This window comes from Pelodiscus sinensis, chromosome 10 (genome assembly GCF_052426305.1).
Source record: "Pelodiscus sinensis isolate ZL-2025 chromosome 10, ASM5242630v1, whole genome shotgun sequence".
Classification (NCBI taxonomy): domain Eukaryota; kingdom Metazoa; phylum Chordata; order Testudines; family Trionychidae; genus Pelodiscus; species Pelodiscus sinensis.
Window position 1 is genome coordinate 3,789,894 of NC_143061.1, and position 21,037 is coordinate 3,810,930.

The 21,037-nt window shown below is 49.2% G+C and overlaps 1 protein-coding gene across 6 annotated transcripts in view; it reads right to left on the reverse strand.

Moving 5' to 3' along the window:
* The window catches only part of LPP (LIM domain containing preferred translocation partner in lipoma), a 558,558-nt gene that overhangs the window by 96,664 nt on the left and 440,857 nt on the right, over positions 1–21,037 (reverse strand). For all 6 annotated transcript variants that reach the window (XM_075938236.2, XM_075938238.2, XM_075938235.2 and 3 more), the window contains one exon: positions 14,435–14,558. In XM_075938236.2, the coding sequence (XP_075794351.2) occupies positions 14,435–14,558 (124 nt within the window). The remainder of the gene's footprint in view (positions 1–14,434; positions 14,559–21,037) is intronic.

A 21,037-nucleotide genomic window follows, 5' to 3' on the forward strand; every position in this document is an offset into this window, starting at 1 on the left:
AAAACCTGTCAGACGTCTCGCCTTGCAGCAGTTCCTCGCTGCCCACCTTCTCCCCACCCCCGAGAGTGCAAGTGAGCAGCCAAAGGTCTCTAGCCCCTCCAGTGTGCTCATTCTATATATACTGGGGCAGATCTTCACCTCAAGCGATGGAAATGGGTGCAGTGTCATCCAAATCAATGGGGAGACACTCCCTCACATGCACCAGCTGGGGATGCGGCGCACAGTTTGTGCGTGACCCTGCTGGGTTGTGCTTCAAGTCATCGGCCTGTGAGATCCTAGAATCCTCAAGCAGGAAGAGATTTCAGGAGTCATCGAGTTCAACCCCCTGCCCAAAGCAGGACCAACCCCAACTCAATCAGCCCAGCCAGGGCTTGGTCAAGGCAGGACTTAAACACCTTTAGGGATGGAGAGTCCACCTCCTCCCTAGGAAACTCATCCCAGTGCTCCCCTGCCCCAGAGAAATAGTTTTTCCTAATATCCAACCTAGACCTCCCCCACCGCAACTTGAGTCCATTGCTCCTTGTTCTGCCACCCCTGAGAACAGCCTCTCTCCATCCTCTTTGGAACCTCCCTTCAGGAAGTTGGAGGCTGCTCTCAAATCCCCCCTCACTCTTCTCTTCTGCAGACTAAACAAGCCCAAATCCCTCAGCTTCTTCTCATAAATCATGAGATTTATGAGAATCTCCATAAAGGGGGTGCTCCCACCCCTTAGTAATTTTTGTTGCCCTCCACTGGACTTTCTCCAATGCACCCATATCTTTTCTGTAATGGGGGCCCCAGAATTGGACGCAGTACTCCAGATGTGGCCTCACCAGTGACTTATTCTTCAAGATATTTGCAATTATCCAGGGCTTGAGGGATTTATCTCACATATCCCGAAGGATCATTTCCCCCTCTGCGCCTGTGTGCTGTGACCATAAAAGTCTTGAACCACTGACGTCTGTACAGGGCTGCCTGTCGGTCTCTGATCCTCTCCTATCCTAAAGGGAACGCTGTTGTATTCCTAGGGCTTGCGCAAAAAGCAAGGATGCAAAAGCGGATAAACCTTCGGCACGTTCATTCCTTCTCTCTCCCTGCCCCTGACAGCCTGCCCTGCCTAAGTGGAAGTAGGGCCTGCAAGGTAGAGTGAGAGGGAAACATTGGGAGCTGGAGATTAATTGACATCCTACAAAGTACCAATTGAGCTCCCCCGAAACTTTTTCCTCTTGGCTCCCCAGGAACGCTGGTTGTCCTCAGTTTTGTCGCTCAGGTTCCCTTTTTTGGCACCCAGCAAAGCCATGCTACGTGGCAGTATGGTGCTCCGCCCCGCCAGAGTGACACGGCCAAGCTCTTCGTTTCCCCATCGCGGTGTATTTACTGTACTTTGCATGACCCGCTTGTGGACGGGCTCGGCCATTTCGTAGGAACCAATCCCAGCTCAGCATGCACTGCCCATGCCCGACCGACTTCTTACCCTATTTTATGTCCCCCTCCCAGTCCCCGGGGGGGGGTCCCTCTTTTTCTTAGCTGCTACAATCTACTGGCAGCCTGATGATCCACTTACCTTCCTACAGTCTCCCCCCAAATAAGGCATTGCCCGTGTCCAATGACTCTGGTCAAACCAGCTCTACAAACGCCATTTCTCTGTTAAAAGCCAAATGCCCAGCTTGGGAAAACAGTTTGGCTGGACGGCTCTGGAGAAGGAAGCCCTCTGTTCATCCACAGACCAGGGACGGCACAGGCCGAGGCAGCCTTCAGCTCTCCGACTTGCACCACCCGCATGCTGGAGGGAGGGTACTCGCCCATCCAGTTCAGGGGTGTCAACATCAGCACCACGCCTCTGTTTGAGCTGCCTGTGGAGTTTAGACCTAGAGCCTCTGGCAGGGTTGCCAGGTGTCTGCTTTTCGCCCGGATGCCGTTATTCAGGTCCCCCGTCCGGTAAAAAATAAATAAATAAATAAATACCGGACATGTGAAATGTCCGGTATTTCCTGTTTCCCTTGGACGGAAGCCCGGCGGGGACAATTTTCCCCTGCTGCATCTGGCGGGGGTGCAGGAGTGAGGAGCGCGGGGCTATTTATAGGTGCAGCGCTCCCCCTCTTTTTTTTGCTCAACAACTTTGGTCGCCCCCCCCCCTCTTTTTTTTCTCAATAGAATTTTTCCCATTTTTTTTTTTTTGGAGGGGAGAGATGTTCGATATTTTTTGTTAAACTATCTGGCAACCCTAGCTTCTGGATCTCAAAGCACAAACGCCTCTCCAGCTTGAGGCCCATCAGTTGAGAGGCAGCTGCAGATCCATAAGGCTCCATTTGGGGCCTACCCACTACAGGGGGACAAAAATGCCACTCTGAGGGAGCATTCCCTGAGGCAGGAACGTTATGATATTAGAAACTGGCTCAGTCCTTACAGACATGCAAGGAAGCGCACGGATTCAATGTAAATCACTTTTTAATCCAGGACAAACCTGTGTGGAGAGTGATCCCAAGTAAAACCAGTTCAACATCAATTTCACCGAAGCCTGGATTACACTCAGAGAAGATCCACACGGGCTCAGCAGCCTGGGAACAATTTTTTATAGCGGGGTGCTCAAAGCCACAGAACCAAAGCTATCAACTCTGAATGGACGCCACTTCCAGGCAGGGGGTACGTCGGCACCCTCAGCTCCATGCATGGCCATGGGCAGCAGTTGAACTAAATCAGTTTGAAATCACATAGCAAGTAAAACTGGCACAGCTTTTTTTTGGGTAGACAAGGCCTGAGAATTTACAGGTCATGTCAGACCATGCCAGACCTATCCCGGACTAGCAACTGGCCATTAACATAAAACGGCCAAACTCTGCTTGCACTGAACAGAATGGCAAATTCGCGTCCTATGTTACTTCCATCCCATGATGATCGGCTCTGCCCCTCCAAATAAGCGCTATTATTATGTAGCAGTCAGACAGTGCATCTTATATTTAATCTTCCTTTTTATTTTATCCTATGCAAAAACACTAGACAATATTTCTGCACGTAAAAAAAAAAACCACCCAAAAACAAAACACCAAGCCTATATTTAGAAAGCAAATGCGCCTAGAGGAAGAGGTTATGACCGGTTCAGTGACAGCAGGGGTGTTACTGAATGAGCAGTCACTGGGGAATTACAGACGCATGTCGCACTTGGCAGCTGATGTTTTGATCAAGCCCAGGGGTTTGCAGTCTGTAACTGTAAAGACATGGGATGGGATTTTCAAACGCGCCAAACTTTGCCCTCAGTTTGCTTCCAAGTTGTTGTGACTTCATTCACCTCTCCGCTCCTCCCCCCCCCCCAAACTCCGAGAGTCAGTGCTACTGAAGATGTTTCAGATCTAGCGAGGATTTGCAAGGGACTGCTAGCCCATCTCCACTGTTGGGACAGAGTACAGGGAGGAAGGAAATCTCTTTGCAAGCTGGGTTCTGATGCAGCCGCTATAACTCACGTGAAGGTCGGCCTGCTCAAACTAAGTCCTCTTTCCTGTATCTCTCACACTACGAGCTCCCCACCCCCCCCAACGGGGGGCACCGCCCCCTCTGTTAACAAAATACTATTTGGAGTCTCACTAGCTCTTGCCAGGAGAAGAAACGCCAACCCAACGCCCACAGAACGGGGATGGATGTGTGACTCGGGGGGGAGGGGGGAGGAGGAGGGGAGACCAAACTTGTTGAGCAAAAAAAAAAGGAGGGGGCGCGAGCCTTTAGATGGCCCCGTGCTCCTCATTCCCCCACCCCGCCAGACACAGCAGGGGAAAATTGTCCCCACCGGGCTTCCGTTCTAAGGAAAGCAGATTTTTTTTTAAACTGGACGGGGGTTATCCGAATAATGGAAAGTTCAGGCGAAAACTGGACACCTGGTAACCCTATCACCACGTTCAGAAATAGGAGGCTCATCAGAAATGTAGCTCCCTCTCTCCCACTCATTCATGAGTGTGTGATAAAGGCCGAGTGAAGGAGGCAGGCTCATTCCTCACATGACAGTGCGGAGGAGCAGCTAGAATGAATGACCCAGGCAGGGCATTCAGAGGAGGAGTAAATACGGACACTCCGGCAAATAGCAGATTTTTAAAACCAAAAATATAATGCAAACCATGCACCGTCCCCCACCCCGAAACTCTCTCTGGTCCTCAGAAACTGCCCCCTCCCCATAAACAGCTACAAATCATTGACTCTGTTCACTCATGTGTCATCACAATCGGAACATGCATTTGCCACAAGAGCGAGCGAGGAACTTGTAAGGCTATTGCCAGGAACCGGCATTTGTGGAGGAAATGGTGTCACAATAGGGTGTTGCGGTTTCCTGGACGAATGGAACACAAGGCCGGATTCATAAGAAAAAGCACACAGATGTATTCCGATGGGGAATAAGAATTGTAAGGAGATGCGAAAGCTATGATAGGCTCCAGAAAGGAAAATGGATTAAGTGAGAAGGGAACAGTATTTGAGACCATTCGTCCACCAAGTTCAGTAGCCTGTTAGCTATGGCCAGTATTTGATGCTGCAAATGCCGCATACATTTATCTATCATCTCTCCTGTAGATTAATGTGCAATGCTGTGTTGAGTGGAACGGTTCCCTTCCTTCCTTCCCAGAATGCCTAGAAGCTAATTGTGCAATGGAGCTAATCGCGCAATGTTGTTCTTGGGGTGGGTGGAATTTCCTTCTTGACCACAAGAAAGATGTGGAGAAATTGGAAAGGGTACAGAGAAGAGCGACAAGAATGATTAAAGGTTTAGAGAACATGACCTATGAAGCCAGGCTGCATGAACTGGGCTTGTTTAGTTTGGAAAAAAGAAGATTAAGGGGGGACATGAGAGCGGTTTTCAAATATCTAAAAGGGTGTCACAAGGAGGAAGGAGAAAATTTGTTCCTCTTGGTTTCTGAGGACAGGACAAGGAGTAATGGGCTTAAAGTGCAGCAGGGGAGGTTTAGATTGGACATTAGGAAAAAATTCCTAACTGTCAGGGTGGTCAAATATTGGAATAAATTGCCAAGGGAGGTGGTGGAATCTCCCTCTCTGGAGATATTTAAGAACAGGTTAGATAGACATCTGTCAGGGATGGTGTAGACGGAGCTTGGTCCTGCCTTGAGGGCGGGGGGCTGGACTCGATGACCTCTCGAGGTCCCTTCCAGTCCTATGATTCTATGATTCTATGACCCTTGGTGAAGCCTCCTCCTCCAAGACTTGTGGAACTCTGTAAAGAAAGTGGTAATTCCTGGCTATAGCTTTTATATTCGCCCCAGGCTTAGGAGGGACCAAAAAAACCCCAAAAGATCTAATACAAGAAACTTCATTCATAAATTAAGGCCTGTCTATAATGAATTAGACTTGATTTTACAGTTTCAATTCTTGGCCACCAGAGTCTTATTACTACAGGTTGAACCTCTCTAGTCTAGCACCCTCGGGACCTGACCAATCCCGAACGAGAGAATTTTCCGGGCAACAGGAGGTCAATATTGTCTAGCAGCATTGCCAAACCTTCCACAGCTCTCTGGGCTCTGAGAAGACATTGAGGGGTCAATCAGAGCTAAATCACAGCACAGAACACTGAGAGCCAGGACTGGGGCTGTAAACAAACCTCATGGGAGCCGCGGGAGACTTGGCCACGCCCATGAAAAGTGGCCATCCATCTCACTCAAATCATGCTGGACGATGGATATTTCCAGATCAGAGAGTTCTGGTCCAGAAAGGTTCAACCGGGTGGATCACAGGACCTCAGGTTTGCCATCTGCCCTCCAAGCCGTGAACAGAATGCTCTCCCAAAGACAAGATGGTTCCAAGCCTACGGCTTGTTTTGTAAGTCCAGATGAGGTTGCGTCCCTGACTGATGGGCAGCATTTCGGTATCTACAGATCTGTTGAAGTGGAGGTTTGTGATTTGAATACCCATTCGGACCATTCATGTCCCGGCATCCCGACCTTGCGTCTTAGCCAAGGACACCGTGCAGCGGCGGTCAAAAAAGCAAACAGGATGTTAGGAGTCATTAAAAAAGGGATAGAGAATAAGATGGAGAATAGCTTATAGCCCTTATATAAATCCATGGTACACCCACATCTGGAATACTGCATGCAGATGTGGTCTCCTCATCTCAAAAAAGATATACTGACATTAGAAAAGGTTCAGAGAAGGACAACTAAAATGATTAGAGGTTTGGAATGGGTCCCATTTGAGGAGAGATTAAAGAGACTGGGACTTTTCATCTTGGAAAAGAGGAGATTAAGGGGGGGAGGGGAGATAGGACAGAGGTCTATAAAATCATGAGTGGTGTGGAGAAAGTGAATAAAGAAAAGTTATTTACTTGTTCCCGTAATATAAGAACTAGGGGCCACCAAATGAAACTAATGGGCAGCAGGTTTAAAACAAATAAAAGAAAGTTCTTCTTCACACAGCGCATAGTCAACCTGTGGAACTCCTTGCCTGAGGAGGTTGTGAAGGCTAGGACTTTAACAGGGTTTAAAAGAGAACTAGATACATTCATGGAGGTTAGGTCCATTAATGGCTATTAGCCAGGATGGATAAGGAATGGTGTCCCCAGCCTCTGTTTGTCAGAGGGTGGAGAAAAGCGATCACTTGATCATTCCCTGGTCTGTTCACTCCCTCTGGGACACCTGGCATTGGCCACTGTTGGCAGACAGGAGACTGGACTGGATGGATCTTTGGTCTGACCCAGTATGGTCGTTCTTACGATCTTCTGACACTCTGACTGGAGGCTGGTGTGCTCTGTGGACGACATGACAAGCCACTGTGGGGCACTGGCAAATTCAGGAAGAAATGAAAGAGTTCTGTGCCACTTCTGAATCTTTTCGTTCTTCTGACGCGCCTCTTCCTCTCTGTGCCTCTGACAAGCACGCCGTATCGATTATGCTGACGCCAACGGCAGAGTTGGAATTTTTCTTTTACACCTCTCAGATGAGAAAGTGGGTTATGAGTCATCTCTCACAATCTGAGTCAAAATGATTCCTTAAAAAAAAACAACCACCCTTTCTGTACATTTCCGACTGAAAAACGCCAGGGGAGAACACTCAATACATGAGAAAGTTCTGTTTATAATGTTTCTTTGGTATATTTCACTCTCCGATAAAAGAGCCGTCCCCGACTAAACAACGTGACATTCAAAACACCCCGAGAAAACCACAGGCTAAAGACAAAAACACCAATACAAATTTTCAAAGAGGACAAATGCTAACAATGAAAAACAGAAGAAACAATCCACACCACCCTGTAATCGGATGCTGGTTGTTAGACTGGAAAGTAACAGATTACTACGGTGAATTATCAATTTTCATAATAGCTGCGTATTATCTAAATTCTGCAGTGCGATAGCTGAAAGTGATACACTAATATCACTTAAGATTACTAAATTTGATCCTGGAGTGGCTTTTTTCCCTGTCTTGTTTTCACAGCCATGTTATTAACTCCCCCTGTTCTCCCCATATGGTTCTGATTTCAATGCTGATAGATCTTAAGTAAAGTTGTACTAAACTACACCAGAGGAAACAAAATGTTGTTGATTTTGTCTTCAAATGAGAAAAATGGTGATTAATGGCACACAGGGCTCTGGAAGTTTCTTCGTTCAGGTTTCAATTCTGCCACAGACTTCCTGTGTGACCTTGGACAAATCCCTTAATCCAGGGGTCTCCAACCTTTTTAAGCACAAGATCATTTTTTGAATTTAAGTGCAACCCAAGATCTACTTCAAACCCAAATATCCTGGCCCCACCTCCTTTGTGCTCCTTGCCCCGCCCCTCTCTGAGGCCCCGCCCCTGCTCACTCCCTCCTCCCTGCCTCCCCCATCCTCACTCACTTTCACCAGGCTGGGGCAGCAGGTTGGGGTGCAGAGTCTGGTCTTGGGTTAAGGGGTTTAGAGTGTGAAGGGCTCTGAGCTGAGCTTGGGGCAGGCAATTGGGGTGTCGGAGCGGGTTCTGGGAGGGTGTTTGGATGCAGAGGAGCTCAGGGCTTGGGCAGGGGCTTCAGGTACAGGAGGCAGTTAATGACTGGGGCAGGGGTTTAAGTTGTGGACTCCAGCTGGGCCCTGCTTACCTCAGGTGGCTCCTACGTGGTGGTGCAGGGGGCTAAGGCAGGCTCACCCATGCCCTGCCCTTGCACCACTCCCAAAAGCAGCCAGCAAGCTTGCTCTATCCCAAGTCCTGTGGTGCCCCTCTCTGCTCTATGGAGACAGGATACAGGATGGGAGAAGGGGGCACCTTGACATCAGCACCCTCCTCTCCCTCCCCTGCCCTGCACAGCAAGCTGGAGGCTCATGGGGGAACTGCTCCAAGGCAAAGGGCCGGAGATGCGCAGCAGTGGGAAGAGGGGCAGCTGAAGTGCTGGCACTTGATAGCTTCCTGGCCAAACTGGTCAGGATCACCTGCCAGAGGGTCGCAGATCTACCAGTCGATCCCGATCTCCCGGTTAGTGACCACTGCCCTGATCTCTCTCTCTCCTTCTATCTCTCCTCTGTAAAAGGGTTTGGAGAGCCGCACCGTTCTCTTCATAGCTTGCAGCCTCTTCAGTGAAGAGACTATGTCCTGCGATGCATTTTCATAGCAGCTAGCACATTTGTGGCATTGCTGCTTAAATAAATAATCAATCACCTTGCCCACGTGGGAAGTTGTTAAATGAATACGGTTGATCTTTGAATACCGGGTAAGGAGGTCACCGTGGGTTGCTGCCCCACAAAAGGACACATGCGCTGATTTTTCATCATAGCGTTTCATGCTTCTTAGCAGACACTAGGAAATTACAGTCTTTCTTTATTCCGAGTCAAGACAAAAAACGGTGCTGTTCAATGACCCGTGTTACCGTCTGGGGCAGCCAGCAGAGTTTCTCTGTCCAAATCATAGCCTGGTGCTCTGCACTCGCTCTCTTTTAAGTGTGTTTATTATCAAACCAGCTGCATTTAGACGGGAAAATATGACTTTGCTGACTGCCAGAGATTCAAACTTCACCAGGGAGCTAAAACCAAAAACGTCCTGCTGTTCCAAAGCATTTTACCGTCCACAATCAAAATTCTGGGGTTGGGACTTCAGGTAGTAGTTCTGTTTCTGATCAATTGGTTGCAGGCCCTCCAATGGGGGATGGACGTACAAGGGGATGGTTGCCTGGGGGCGATTCAAAGGTGTCTGGGGCTCCTAGCCACAGTACGGACCTTTTAGATCACTGCTGAAGCTCTGCGCACTCTGGGCAGCTCAGGGGTGAGCGTAGGCATGCTCTAGGTGGTGCTGAGGGCTGGCTGCTCAAGGCCCCGCCCCCTGCTGCCCCAGGCCCCGCCCCTTCTGTGGGTGTGGAGCAAGGCCTCCAGCTTGCCCAGGGGCCCACGGAGACTGTCGGCTCTCTTGTTCGTCTGCCCCAGCCTGGTTTGTTTAGCAAATGGTCGCCCCTCAGGAAAACTCACAATGCCAAAGCTGCGCCCTTTCTTGCATTCGCGAGCTGTGGCAGAAGCCAACCAGTGGCCTGCGTGTGTAGCAAGCGCCGTGTTCCCCGGTTACCAAGAGACAAGCCTTGCTAGTTGCCATAACAATATAGTCATTTATATTGCCGAATCCCAGGGTGAGGCCGGCCAGGAGGAGGAATAAACAGCACGAGGAGCTGAAGTCCCAGTGTGGTTATCGGCATGCCAGTGGAGGTGTCTTTCCTTTCATTCGCCATGGAGCAAATCCGAAGGAATTTCCCCGAGCCTGTGGGCTGTCACTGCTGAGAGCAGAACCAGGTCCTCAGAAGCACAGAAGAAAAATCTTCCCAAAGCTCTCCCTGGGGAATCAAGAGCCCTGTACGCACCCCGCTGCCATAACGTGGAATGAACCACGAGGAAAGGCATTTTGGCCCGCACAGCACCGAGCAAACAGCCATCTTGTGCATGCACGCCGGATGGCTGAGATGCACGGCAAACTCCATCCGCAGCCCGCTGCCGAGATGCCTTATCCTGAGGAGCTGCCCGGTCACCGCCTCTCTCTATCGTGGCAAAGTTCTAGCTGTGGCCTGAGGGTCCTGCGCTTCTTGGTGGTTAGTCTGGTCTCAGAGGCTCACCGTGACCCTCCACCCGGTCTCTGGCCCTTTATTAGAGGCAAAGCTCAGGGCCTACTGAGCCATCTTCTCAGAAGCTGGTCCATAGTTTGGAGTGAAACCCTTCATAGTCCTGGTCTCCCCTCTCAGGGGCAGACTCTGAAGTGGTGTGGGGAGGGTTGGGGGGAACCTGGGCCTCCCCACTCCCCCAGGTTCCAGTCCAGCGACCCTGAGGAACTGGTGGCTTTTCCTTCACTCCATCTTGCAGCCTTTCCTGGGCCACTTTCCCAAACGATCCCTCCCAGAACAGCCCCTCCTGCTTCTCCACAGCACTCTCTACCACACTCCCAGTCCTCAGCTCCCTCAGTGCACCTCTTCCCTCTCAGTCCTTGGCCCTCTCCCCTGCCCTTCCTGAGGCAGCCACTTAAACTGGCCCCGGCAGGCCTTAATTGGCTGCAGGTACCCTGATTAGGGTTGCCAGGTGTCCAGTTTTCGCCCAGACTTCCCATTAATTGGGTCCCCAATCGGGTAAAAAAACCAGAAAATAACGGACATGTGAAATGTTCGATATTTCCTGTTTCCCTCAGACGGAAGGCCGGCGGGGACAATTTTGCCCTGCCGCATCTGGTGGGGGAGTGAGGAGCACGGGGCCATTTAAAGGCGCAGTGCCTTTTTTTTTTTATTGCTTAACAACTTTGGTCTCCCCCCGCCCTTTTTTTTCTCAACAGAATTTTTTCCCAATTTTTTTTGGGGGGGGCAAAGAGGGGTGTTTATTTTTTGTTAAACCATCTGGCAACCCTAGCCCTGATTAGCCCGCTGCTTGTGGCAAGCTCTTAACTGGCAAGGCCTTAATGGGCCCTACCTTGATTACACGGCAGCAGTGTCTTCCTCCTTGCACATGAACGATCCCTTGCCTTCAATTGTATATGCTTGGGTGATTTCTTTTAAAATGTTTCTTGGCTAGAGCGAGTCCCTTGTGTGTGAAATCGTCTACAGTAATTTCCATCAAGCAGAGCTGCAAGGGTGTGCTCTGGTGAAAAGAGAGCTGATGGAACTGCAAGCTGCCCTGTCTCTGAACTCATCTGCTAGCCTTGTAGGGGGTCTAGCCGAGACTTCCGGAGCTAGGAACAGACAGAACTTTGCTGAGCCCCACTTCACTTACGACACAGCATCCAGAAAATAAACAACCTGATGGAAGCCCGAGAAGTGAAAAGCGAAACCGACTAGCAGGAGGAGAGCTCCTAAAGAGAAGACCCGGAGTGCTGACGGACCACGTAAAATGACCTTTCTTTCACATGCCAGTTCAAATGTAATTATTTGGACAAATCATTTTCATGACTTAATAGAACGCCTTGAAGCTTTCCGCCAAGGTTAATTGGATTCTTCAGTTCAAAACCTCTCTGCTCTTAACCAACTTTTAATATGCCAAGATCCAGTTTTCTAAATTCAAACTAATAAAGTGATTAGCTGACAGCTATCTGGGATGCTACAATTACCATGGCATTTAGACCTCAGGCAGAAGATATTTAAAGCAGATCAGAGTCAATGTCTCTGCCCACTTGTCCTTTTTTTTTCTCCCTGATTATTTGATCAATGTGCGGCGTGAATCGTCAGTTTGTACAGTCCCTGGTACTATGCTAAATAAATGCACGACAGCTTCAAAGGTAGAGAGATTGATTCAGGCTGTTAACCATGCAAAGTCCATAGGACAGCTCCCTAGTCCTTAAATTTTTCCAAACAGGTTTAATGCTGGTGAAAGGTGCTAGACTATTAGCCCTGGAGAGTGGCTTTCCATATCCACAGAATGAATACAGCAACAGAGAGAGAGAGAGAGAGCACTCCCTTCCTTCACTGTGAAGTCAAAATGCCTTTTTATACATGAAAAAAAAATCCTCAATTCAACCGCGAGGCAAGTTTGGAATATTTTAAGTGACTTTTTTAAGTGACTTGTGTGGGTATCTGGTTTTATCACCTCGTATGGCAACAAAAATGATTAGGAATTTGGAAGGGGTGCCATATGAAGAGAGATTAAAAAGACTGGGAACTTGTCAGCTTAGAAAAGAGAAGACTAAGGTGGGGATAGGATAAAGGTCTATAAAATCATGATGGGTGGAAAAAGTAAATAAGGAAAAGTCATTTACTTGTTCCCATAACATAAGAACTAGAGGTCACCAAATGAAATGAATAGGTGGCAGGTTTAAAACAAACAAATGGAAGTTTTTCTTCATGCAGTGCACAGTCAACCTGTGGAACTCCCTGCCAGAGGATGTTGTGAAGACCAGGACTTTAACAGGGTTCAAAAAAGAGCTAGATAAATTCACAGAGGTTAGGTCCATCAATGGCTATTAGCCAGGATGGGTAGGAATGGTGTCTCTAGCCTCTGTTTGTCTGGAAATGGATGATCAGAGAGGGATCATGTAATGATTACCTGTTGTGTTCCCTCCCTCTGGGGCACTTGGCATTGGTCACTGTCGGCAGACAGGACACTGGGCTGGATGGACCTTTGGTCTGACTCAGTCTGGCTGCTCTTACGTTCTTTTATGGCTGTATTCCAGGCTGGATTTCTCCACTACCTGCCCTGTTCTTTGTAGATGACCCATGGATACTTCCCCCAAAATGCTGTATGGAGCACACAAGAGGCTGAGCAGAACTGAGGAGGAATTTAGGAAAACGACCAGGCACATGTTAATCATCTTCCTCTGGCTGGTTAATGATGTTTAAAAGAAAACTGAGACCGGAGACCTCGCTTGAGATGCGTGAGTCAGTCCCTAAGAATTACATGCCATCAGGGGATTGTTAGGTGCCCAGATGTAAGTATGTCAGCTGCGGGTCTCCTAGTTTTTGCCACAGCCAATCAGTCTTTGCCCCTACTGCTGAGGACAACGCAGCTGGCGATAGTTGACTGCGTTAGTGATTTGGGGACCTCTCCTGGGTGCTAGAGTGAGGTAACTTACTGCTTTCATGCAAGCTCATCAGCCACTGGGTGGCAAATGATCATTGTTTCCAAACCACAAAGCAGAAGGGCTTTATATCCCACCCCTGTGCGCGACCGAGCTCTCTCTGTCAAAACCCACCCTCTGAAAGAAGTCAAGTCACCTGGTGATGCAGCCTTAGCCAGCACGACATAAATATTTCAGCTTCACAAATTTAAATCCCGAGCAAAGCTCAAAGTTCCGTCTCATAACCATTGTCTCTCCCCGATGGATCTCTCAGCCACGCTTATGAGAAACGGAAGAGCAGAAAGTGGAGACCCCGAAGAATGAGGGAGGTGCTTGGCTTCACCACACAATTCAACGCTCACCCTAACTTGTATTTTACACAGAGACACGAGATACCACAATGAAATACCTTTACAAAGGGACCTAGTGGCCCATCTCTTTCAGACAAGCAAGATGACATCCTTATTAGAGGTCATGATCAACCCTGGAGTATTTCCACTGAAGTCCACTGGGCCGGAGTTTCGCTTCACTTAGGCCTGGTCGACACTAGACCAGGCAGGCTGGCTTAAGGTACGCTGTCCAGCTTCACAAAATGGAAGCTGGATTCGGCTTATCTTAAGCTGAGCTGCCGCTGCTTCTACACTGCGGGAGGCTGAAGGGAGCACACGCTCTGATCGGCGTCTCTTACTCCTCGCAGAATGAGTGCAGGGCACCGGTGGGGGATGCCTTCAGCGTTTGATTTTGGGGGAGGGGGGGAGGTCGACATTAGACCTGCTAAATCGAACGCTAGAAGATCGATCTCTAGAGGATTGATCTTCTCCGTGGTGTAGACATGCCCTTAGATCGGTGTAAAACTGACTGACACAAATGGAATTGCTCTTGCTTTACACCAGCGGCTCTCAAAGCCCATTGCCCCTGTGAATCCTTTCTGACAACGCACATTACTGCACGGGGCCAGGAGCATGCACCCTGCTACCCCACTGAGTGGGGCCAAAGCCCCAAAGCTTCAGCCATGTAACCTGAGACCTGCCCCCAGAGCGGAAACCCTTGGGTGTCGGCTTCAGCCCCAGGCCCTGGGACTAAGCTAGCCCTGGAGACCCATTAACATGGGGTCATCAAGACCCATTCTGGGTCCCGACCAACAGTTTAAGAACCACTGCTTTACACCCATGTAAGTGGAAAAAGAAGCAGGCCCTATGATTTTGCACCAATTTACATTCAGGCTGAATTTGGCCCTATAGCTCCGAAGGTTGTAGACTGATGGTGTCAGAAAGACCCAGGCAATGAAACACTGAACTTAGATACTGGTCAGTGAGTGAGCACCAGATGGATGTTGAAATTAGAGGGATCGCTCTGAAAAATTACCCCAAACATATCAAGAGACTCCAACATCATGACTGCCATTGCATTAGCAGGGGGGCTGCCAATTCTCCCCACTGCGGAGGGTGGTACAGAGATCAAAAGGCCCCGGGGAGAGTTAGCCCAAGTGACACGGCACTTACCGAAGTAGTCATCCGAGGGGGGATTCTCCATGTCGTACAGCATCTTCTTGGTCAGATGTTCCAGCTCATCCTCAGGTCGGAACAAGGGAGTGTTTGAGGCCGTGGCGGGCACGGGATACCCACCCTGCGGAAGAGAAGACACATGTGTCTTGTGGCGTTTCGAATCAGCATTACAATGTCTGCACAACACTGCACGTGCTCTTAAGAGAGAAAGGTAAAAGAACGTCACTCAATAACGAAACGTAAAATAACAGCCAGCTGTTTGGCTCTCCAGCTCTCCCATGGGTTTTATTTTTCCTCTCCTGGGACCCAGTGGGTCTGGACAAACAAACATCCTACTGAATGAAATGAAAATAGATGCCCCCAAACTCCAAACAATTTCCATCAGACTGAAACGAGCAGGTATTACTAGAGGGGATGGATGTACCCAGTAATTAGACAGCCTAGCAGACCTTTGGATGGGCTTCAAGTATGAAGGAAAGAGGGAATTATGCTACAATAATTAAATAGAAACATTTCCTAATCATAAAGGCGCCAGTGGTATTAGAATGGTCTCCCTGGGGAAGTGATAGAAGTCCCGCTGGCTTGAACTATTTAAAACTGAACTGGACACTGGACCAGAGAAGTTGCCAGAGGCAACGGCCCTGCTCTGGAGAAGCAGAGAGACGAGGAGAGCTAATCTGGAGGAGCTAGACATGTTTTCTCTTTAGTATGGCTTCTGCAGAGTCAAATCCTGCTCAAAGAAAGTTTTGCCATTCATATGAAAGGCTCCCGCTGTTGGCTCACGGATTTGAATACTAGAGCTGCAAGCATTTTTAATGCAGGCTCAGAAATGAGACCTCTCGGGCTCCGTGTGTTAAGAGCTGGCGAGCCTCCGCGCAGTTTTCCAGCAAGCTGTCGTAAGAACACGAGAGCAATATGGAGATGCCTCAAGAAACAGGGACGTGCTGTAATGAACCGGGGAAGTACTTAGAAGCAGCTAAGTGTAGGGTGTGTACTTAGGTACGAGGGTCATTACGGAATTTAAAAAAATGCTGAGGTAACATTTCCTGGTCTGTACTAAGTTTCATGAACCGCCTGGATGCAAGAATGAACCTGTTTACGGAATACAGTATGGTAAAGTCAGGGCGACTTGTTTGTTAATTGCTGCTTTCATCTAGGATTTTATTTCAGTTCCATATCTTAGCATTGTTAGTCTAGCAGCAAATATCAGGACAGGCTATAACCCACACATGGCTTTGCCTATACCCTACACCTATTTAAATGTGGCTGAAAAGGCTACTGTGCTGAAGAACAACATATCGGTCTCTCTGGTGATGCAAATTTAATTTACAGAGACTGGAAAAGTCCTACAACTGAGACAATGAATCTTGTGACCTGCTTGTTTTCAGCAAGGTACTACAGCGCCCTCCCAGAACTGTCTAAACACACCAAGTCTTTCTTGGAAAAGAAGCAATTCTGAGCTTGACATCAGTCGGAGGGAGGAGTTCTTACAACTGTGTTCAGGGATAACATCTCCATCATCCTCATTCTACTGAGATGCTATACTCCAAATCTGAGAGAGGTAAGAGCTCAGAAAAACATCACGGATCGTTTGGCTTCAGCACGGATGACTCTTAAAAAAAAAAAAGAGGAAGCCAAATTTACAAGTTTGATCCCTACATGTTCAAATCAGGTGTGTCAATTTTCCCATTGCAAATATGACCCATGCGTACACCGTGTCACTACCCGAGGGTGAAAGTCCGTTTCCAGCAAGGAACCTCTTAAGCTGCCAACTGCAACCAGAAGTTGAGAAATTCAGTTGTGCAACATGAATAAGTCAATTCCTATTGGCAGCCTCTCAAACAGACCAGGAATCACTAGATAGGGTATGTTCTGTCATTAGCTTTGCTTGTTCCCCTGTTGTGAAAACATAGACAGGTCCTCCAGGATTTTCCCTGCTGCCTCCTATCAGCCCAATAAAGGTCACTGCCTAAGTTGGATATTTTCATCTGTGAAGTGAGAGACTACTGGAATCCAAGTTTGAAACAACCTTCTCAGACATTACTAATGGGTGATGCAAGTTGACTTTCTTGTTCTCTACCAGAAGGACAGATGTTTAAAGACTTTTCATCAATTTGCCCTTCCCCAGAAAATTATTACATAAATATATACATTTCTCACTATATAGACAATGAAATAATTTGTTTCTCAAAAATGTTATTGACAAAAAAAAAACCCAAATGCTGGAAAATGATTTTTTTTGTTTTATACAACAAAAAACACCACCAAAAATTGGTTCTGGGTGTTTTGATGAACCTCCCCCATTATCCCACAAAAACTTTAATAGGAACAACAACAAAAAAAACAACCATGTTCCTTTATATTACGGAGAGAATAAAATACATTTTTGACCAGCACTAGTCAGGAACGATTTCCCTGGTTATATTTCCCTTCAATATCACAATCCCATGAAAGGTCTGATTTTGATCCTTCAACCCTGCTGAGAACTAGTGCCTTTCAGTGTAGATGTCTGAAATAGCCTCTCAACTCCACAGAGCTTCTCTGCTTGAAGGTGATCCCTTTTCAGGAAGTATTGTTAAAAAATGAGTTTTGTTTGTTCATTTTTGCTTCTTTATAATAAATTAGGACAGTGAACTCTAGTTCAAAGGGTGTTAGTGAATCTTTAACAGTTGTGCACTTTATCCAGAATGTTCATTAGTCATGGGAGGTAAAAACTTCTTGCCAAATAGACCAAAAAAAAAAAAAGACCTTCACTCCCGGTAAGGATACTTAACCTCTGATCAATATGCCCTCTAATTTTTTCTGTCTACATGCAGAATAAATGGTTTTATGTGTACTAAGCCATGTGCAGATGTGCACCACCAGTAGAAACATGCTGCTGGCCGGCGTTCCCTCTAAGGGTGTGTCTAGACTACATGCCTCCTTCGACGGAGGCATGTAGATTAGCCAGATCGGAAGAGGGAAATGAAGCCGCGATTAAAATAATCGCGGCTTCATTTAAATTTAAATGGCTGCCCCGATCTGCCGATCAGCTGTTTCTCGGCAGATCGGGGGAGTCTGGACGCGATGCCCCGACAAAGAAGCCTTTCTTCATCGACACAGGTAAGCCTGGTTTCACGAGGCTTACCTGTGTCGATGAAGAAAGGCTTCTTTGTCGGGGCATCGCGTCCAGACTCCCCCGATCTGCCGACAAACAGCTGATCGGCAGATCGGGGCAGCCATTTAAATTTAAATGAAGCCGCGATTATTTTAATCGCGGCTTCATTTCCCTCTTCCGATCTGGCTAATCTACATGCCTCCGTCGAAGGAGGCATGTAGTCTAGACACACCCTAAGATTTTCCAACCACGAGCGAAGTGAGTTTTGGCTTGTGCACCAATATTGAGGTGGTTTGGATTTGTGCCACTGTGGCACTCAAATTATTAACGCACACACGTTCCTGGCCACCAGAACACAATCTCCCCCTCCCCCCCAGCCATGCAGGAGATCACATTCCCGGCCTCATCTGCCAGAATAGGCCCTGGCCCCCGCTGCCACGTGGCAGCCCAGCCACTGGAGTAGGCCTCCTCCCCTGCCACGTGGCTGCAGCAGGTTCCAGCCCCCGCCCTAGTGGCTCCCCCACCACTCCGTCTCAGCCGGCCAGAGGAGGAGGGTGGGGAAGAATTTCTTGTGCGCGGCCACGCAGGCGCACCCCTCAGTGGGAACGATGCTGCTGGCTGCGGGTGCTGAGGGCGCTCTGCTAAACAGCTCGGTGGCATCTGAATCTCTCCTGGGCAGGAATGTAAAATCCCGTCTAATCAGATAACCGTTTAAACGAGACGTTTAACCTGCAACTGCTTCAATGGGGCAGGAGGGGGCCTCGCTGGACTGGAGCGCCCCCTGCCTGTGGCATGGTGGGCTGCTCTGTCCAGGCCAGGCCCACCGGGGCAGGGGCTGCTCTGGGAGCCCACCCCGGGGAGAGGGCTGCTCCAGCCTAGCCAGGCCACTGGTTAACCAATCCCCAGTAACCTAGGTGACGCTAATTAGTAACCACCGACATGTCTACTCCTGGGTGGCTGCTCTTGGGCTCGGAGTACAGGGACCATTGCATCGGCTGCTATTGGCAGAAAGAAACGGAAAGGGATGCCTCCTGCCATCCACTCCCCATAACAAAAATCCTCTAAGATTCCAGCCTGGCCACTCTTAGAGTTCGGGATGGAAGGGACCAGTCGACTATCCAATGGGCATAAGCTTATCGCATAGTCAACTAGTGATGCGACTAGTCATTTCCCCCCCTTGCTGCCTCTATCAGAGAGAGGCAGCAAGGGGGAAAGGGGGGGAAGGAGCTGACATTGGGGGGAGTGGGCTTAAAAGCCGGTTCCCCCCAGCACCGTCTCCGCGTGGGGCAGGGGAGGTCGAGGCGCAGTGGAAACGGCACGAGCGAGGACTGAAGCCGTCTCCGCTCGCACGGCTTCTACTGCGATTCTGCTTTTGAAATGTACAAGAGCCCCAGGAGGGCTCTTGTACATTTCAAAGGCTGAGGTGGCGCAGGGAGCGCAGGGCTCTTGCTACAGTTCGAAGGCAGAGGCACCCTTATAGACTAATCGAATAGTCGATGAAAATCCCGTCGACTATTCGATTAGTGAATTAATCTGAATTGAACACCCTTACTTAGGGCATGTGTTCTTGAGCTGCGCGCTGATTTCAGGGGGTCTGGGGCCCCTTTCCTTTCTTTATGGCTGATGGGGAAGGGTGTCCTACCACTTTTTCCCGTCATAACCTGGGGGTGCGGGGTGGCAAAGGTAGTGCTCACCACCGACTCTAGGGAAACCCTCGACTCTGAACAAAGGGTCAATGTCAGCTCCCCCCTCGGGGTTTATGGGGGACTAACGGATGGATAAGCCTTGTGCTGGCTCAGCGCCCGGGGGAACATCACCCCTACACAGGACACCCCTCAAGTAAACTCTTACATGAACGAGAGTTTTAGAACCGGCACTTGTTCCATATATTGTAAAGACATTTTTTTTGTAAAGGCTGGTAGGTCATTGTACTGAGCAATGATAAATAACACACAAGGCTTATTAATAAAACAATTAGAGCTGCCAAATGGAAAGCATTTAATCTGGGGGGAACGCCCCTCCCCTCCCCTTCCCTCCCCCTTCCCTCCCCAGCAGTCTCTCTCTTTCCGAAGAGCCAACCATAAATCTTGCTGGCGCCTCTATTTGAATACAATGAGCACACAGCCGAGGATTTATTAGTTCTGGAAATCAATCCGGCCACCGGCCCCCTGCACATGGGATCCCACGCAGGGCGGGTTCTTCTTTCTGTGCTGACGGAAGAACAACAGCCTCGAAAGCGAGCTGATGGGCCGTTATTTTCCTGGGGCTTTTCCAGGCGGGAGAAGATGGCGCAGCTTCTGAGATGCTAGTGGCTTCGTATTAAAGATGCCCGAGAGCCCCGCTCCATCTGCCGCAGCCCCGCAGAGTGAGACACAGCAGCGGCGACGCTGAAGGCCTGGCGCAGACGAGAACGGAGAAAGGCTGGATAACGGCCTTCGGTTTACAGCTGGGGACCTGCAGCGAGGCGACGCAATCGCACGCCCAGGGGGTCGATGGCAGAGCTAGGAACGGGCCCCAAACCGAGTCCCAGGCTATGACCGTGAGGTGCTGCAATCTCACAGCTGGGTGTGGACAGTGCCGGTGCAAACTACAAGGTACCTGGTTTGCAAGAACATTGTCCTACGTCAATGTGATTCACACCCCGTTGTCCACACGGCGACATGGTGTAGACCCAAACCCGTCCTTCCTCTGTGCCCCTTCTATGGGACAGAACACTAGCAAGTCGCTCCGCCCCTGCTCCTCGCCAGCAGCTGGGACCCTGTGCTACGGATCTCCATGGGGGATGTTCAGGGCTGAAGGCGATTCTCTTCCTTCACAGTGCACAGAATGGCTATGAGATGCCCACAGTGCTTCCATGGCCAACCCCACCCCCTCCAAGTCCCCGTTGCATGCCAGCAGCAGGCAGCTGTTTGGATCTAGCTCTGAAGGACTCAGAGGGCAGGGTGGGATAGTTCTATTGCCTGTACTACACAGGAGGTCAGACGAGACGTCCCTTCTAGACTTAAAATCTATGCCCCATTGGCTCCCCTATCTCCACACCCCCAGATCAATCCATCTGAGGAGAGCGCCCGTCACACCTAAAATCAGGGACAGGATTGGTTCCCGAAAGGAACTGCCACAGCTTGAAGCTCGTCCGTGTTTGTCAGGGTCAGAGGCAGACACTCCACAGGCTGCCTTTTGCCTGCAATAAACGGGAAGTTTTGAAAACGTCATTTACTTGTTCCAGTAACACAAGAACTAGGAGATCACCAATTATTAGGTAGCCGGTTGAAAACAAACATGGGGAAGTTTTTTCTTCACACTGTGCACTGTCAACTTGTGGAACTCCTTGCCAGAGGAGGTTGTGATGAGCTCGACTTGAACAGGGTTCAAAAAAGAGCTAGATAAATTCACGGAGGTTAGGTCTATCAATGCTTATTAGCCAGGATGGTGTCCCTGGCCTGTTTGTCAGAGACTGGGAATGGGTGACAGGGGAGGGATCACTGGATGATTCCCTGTTCTGT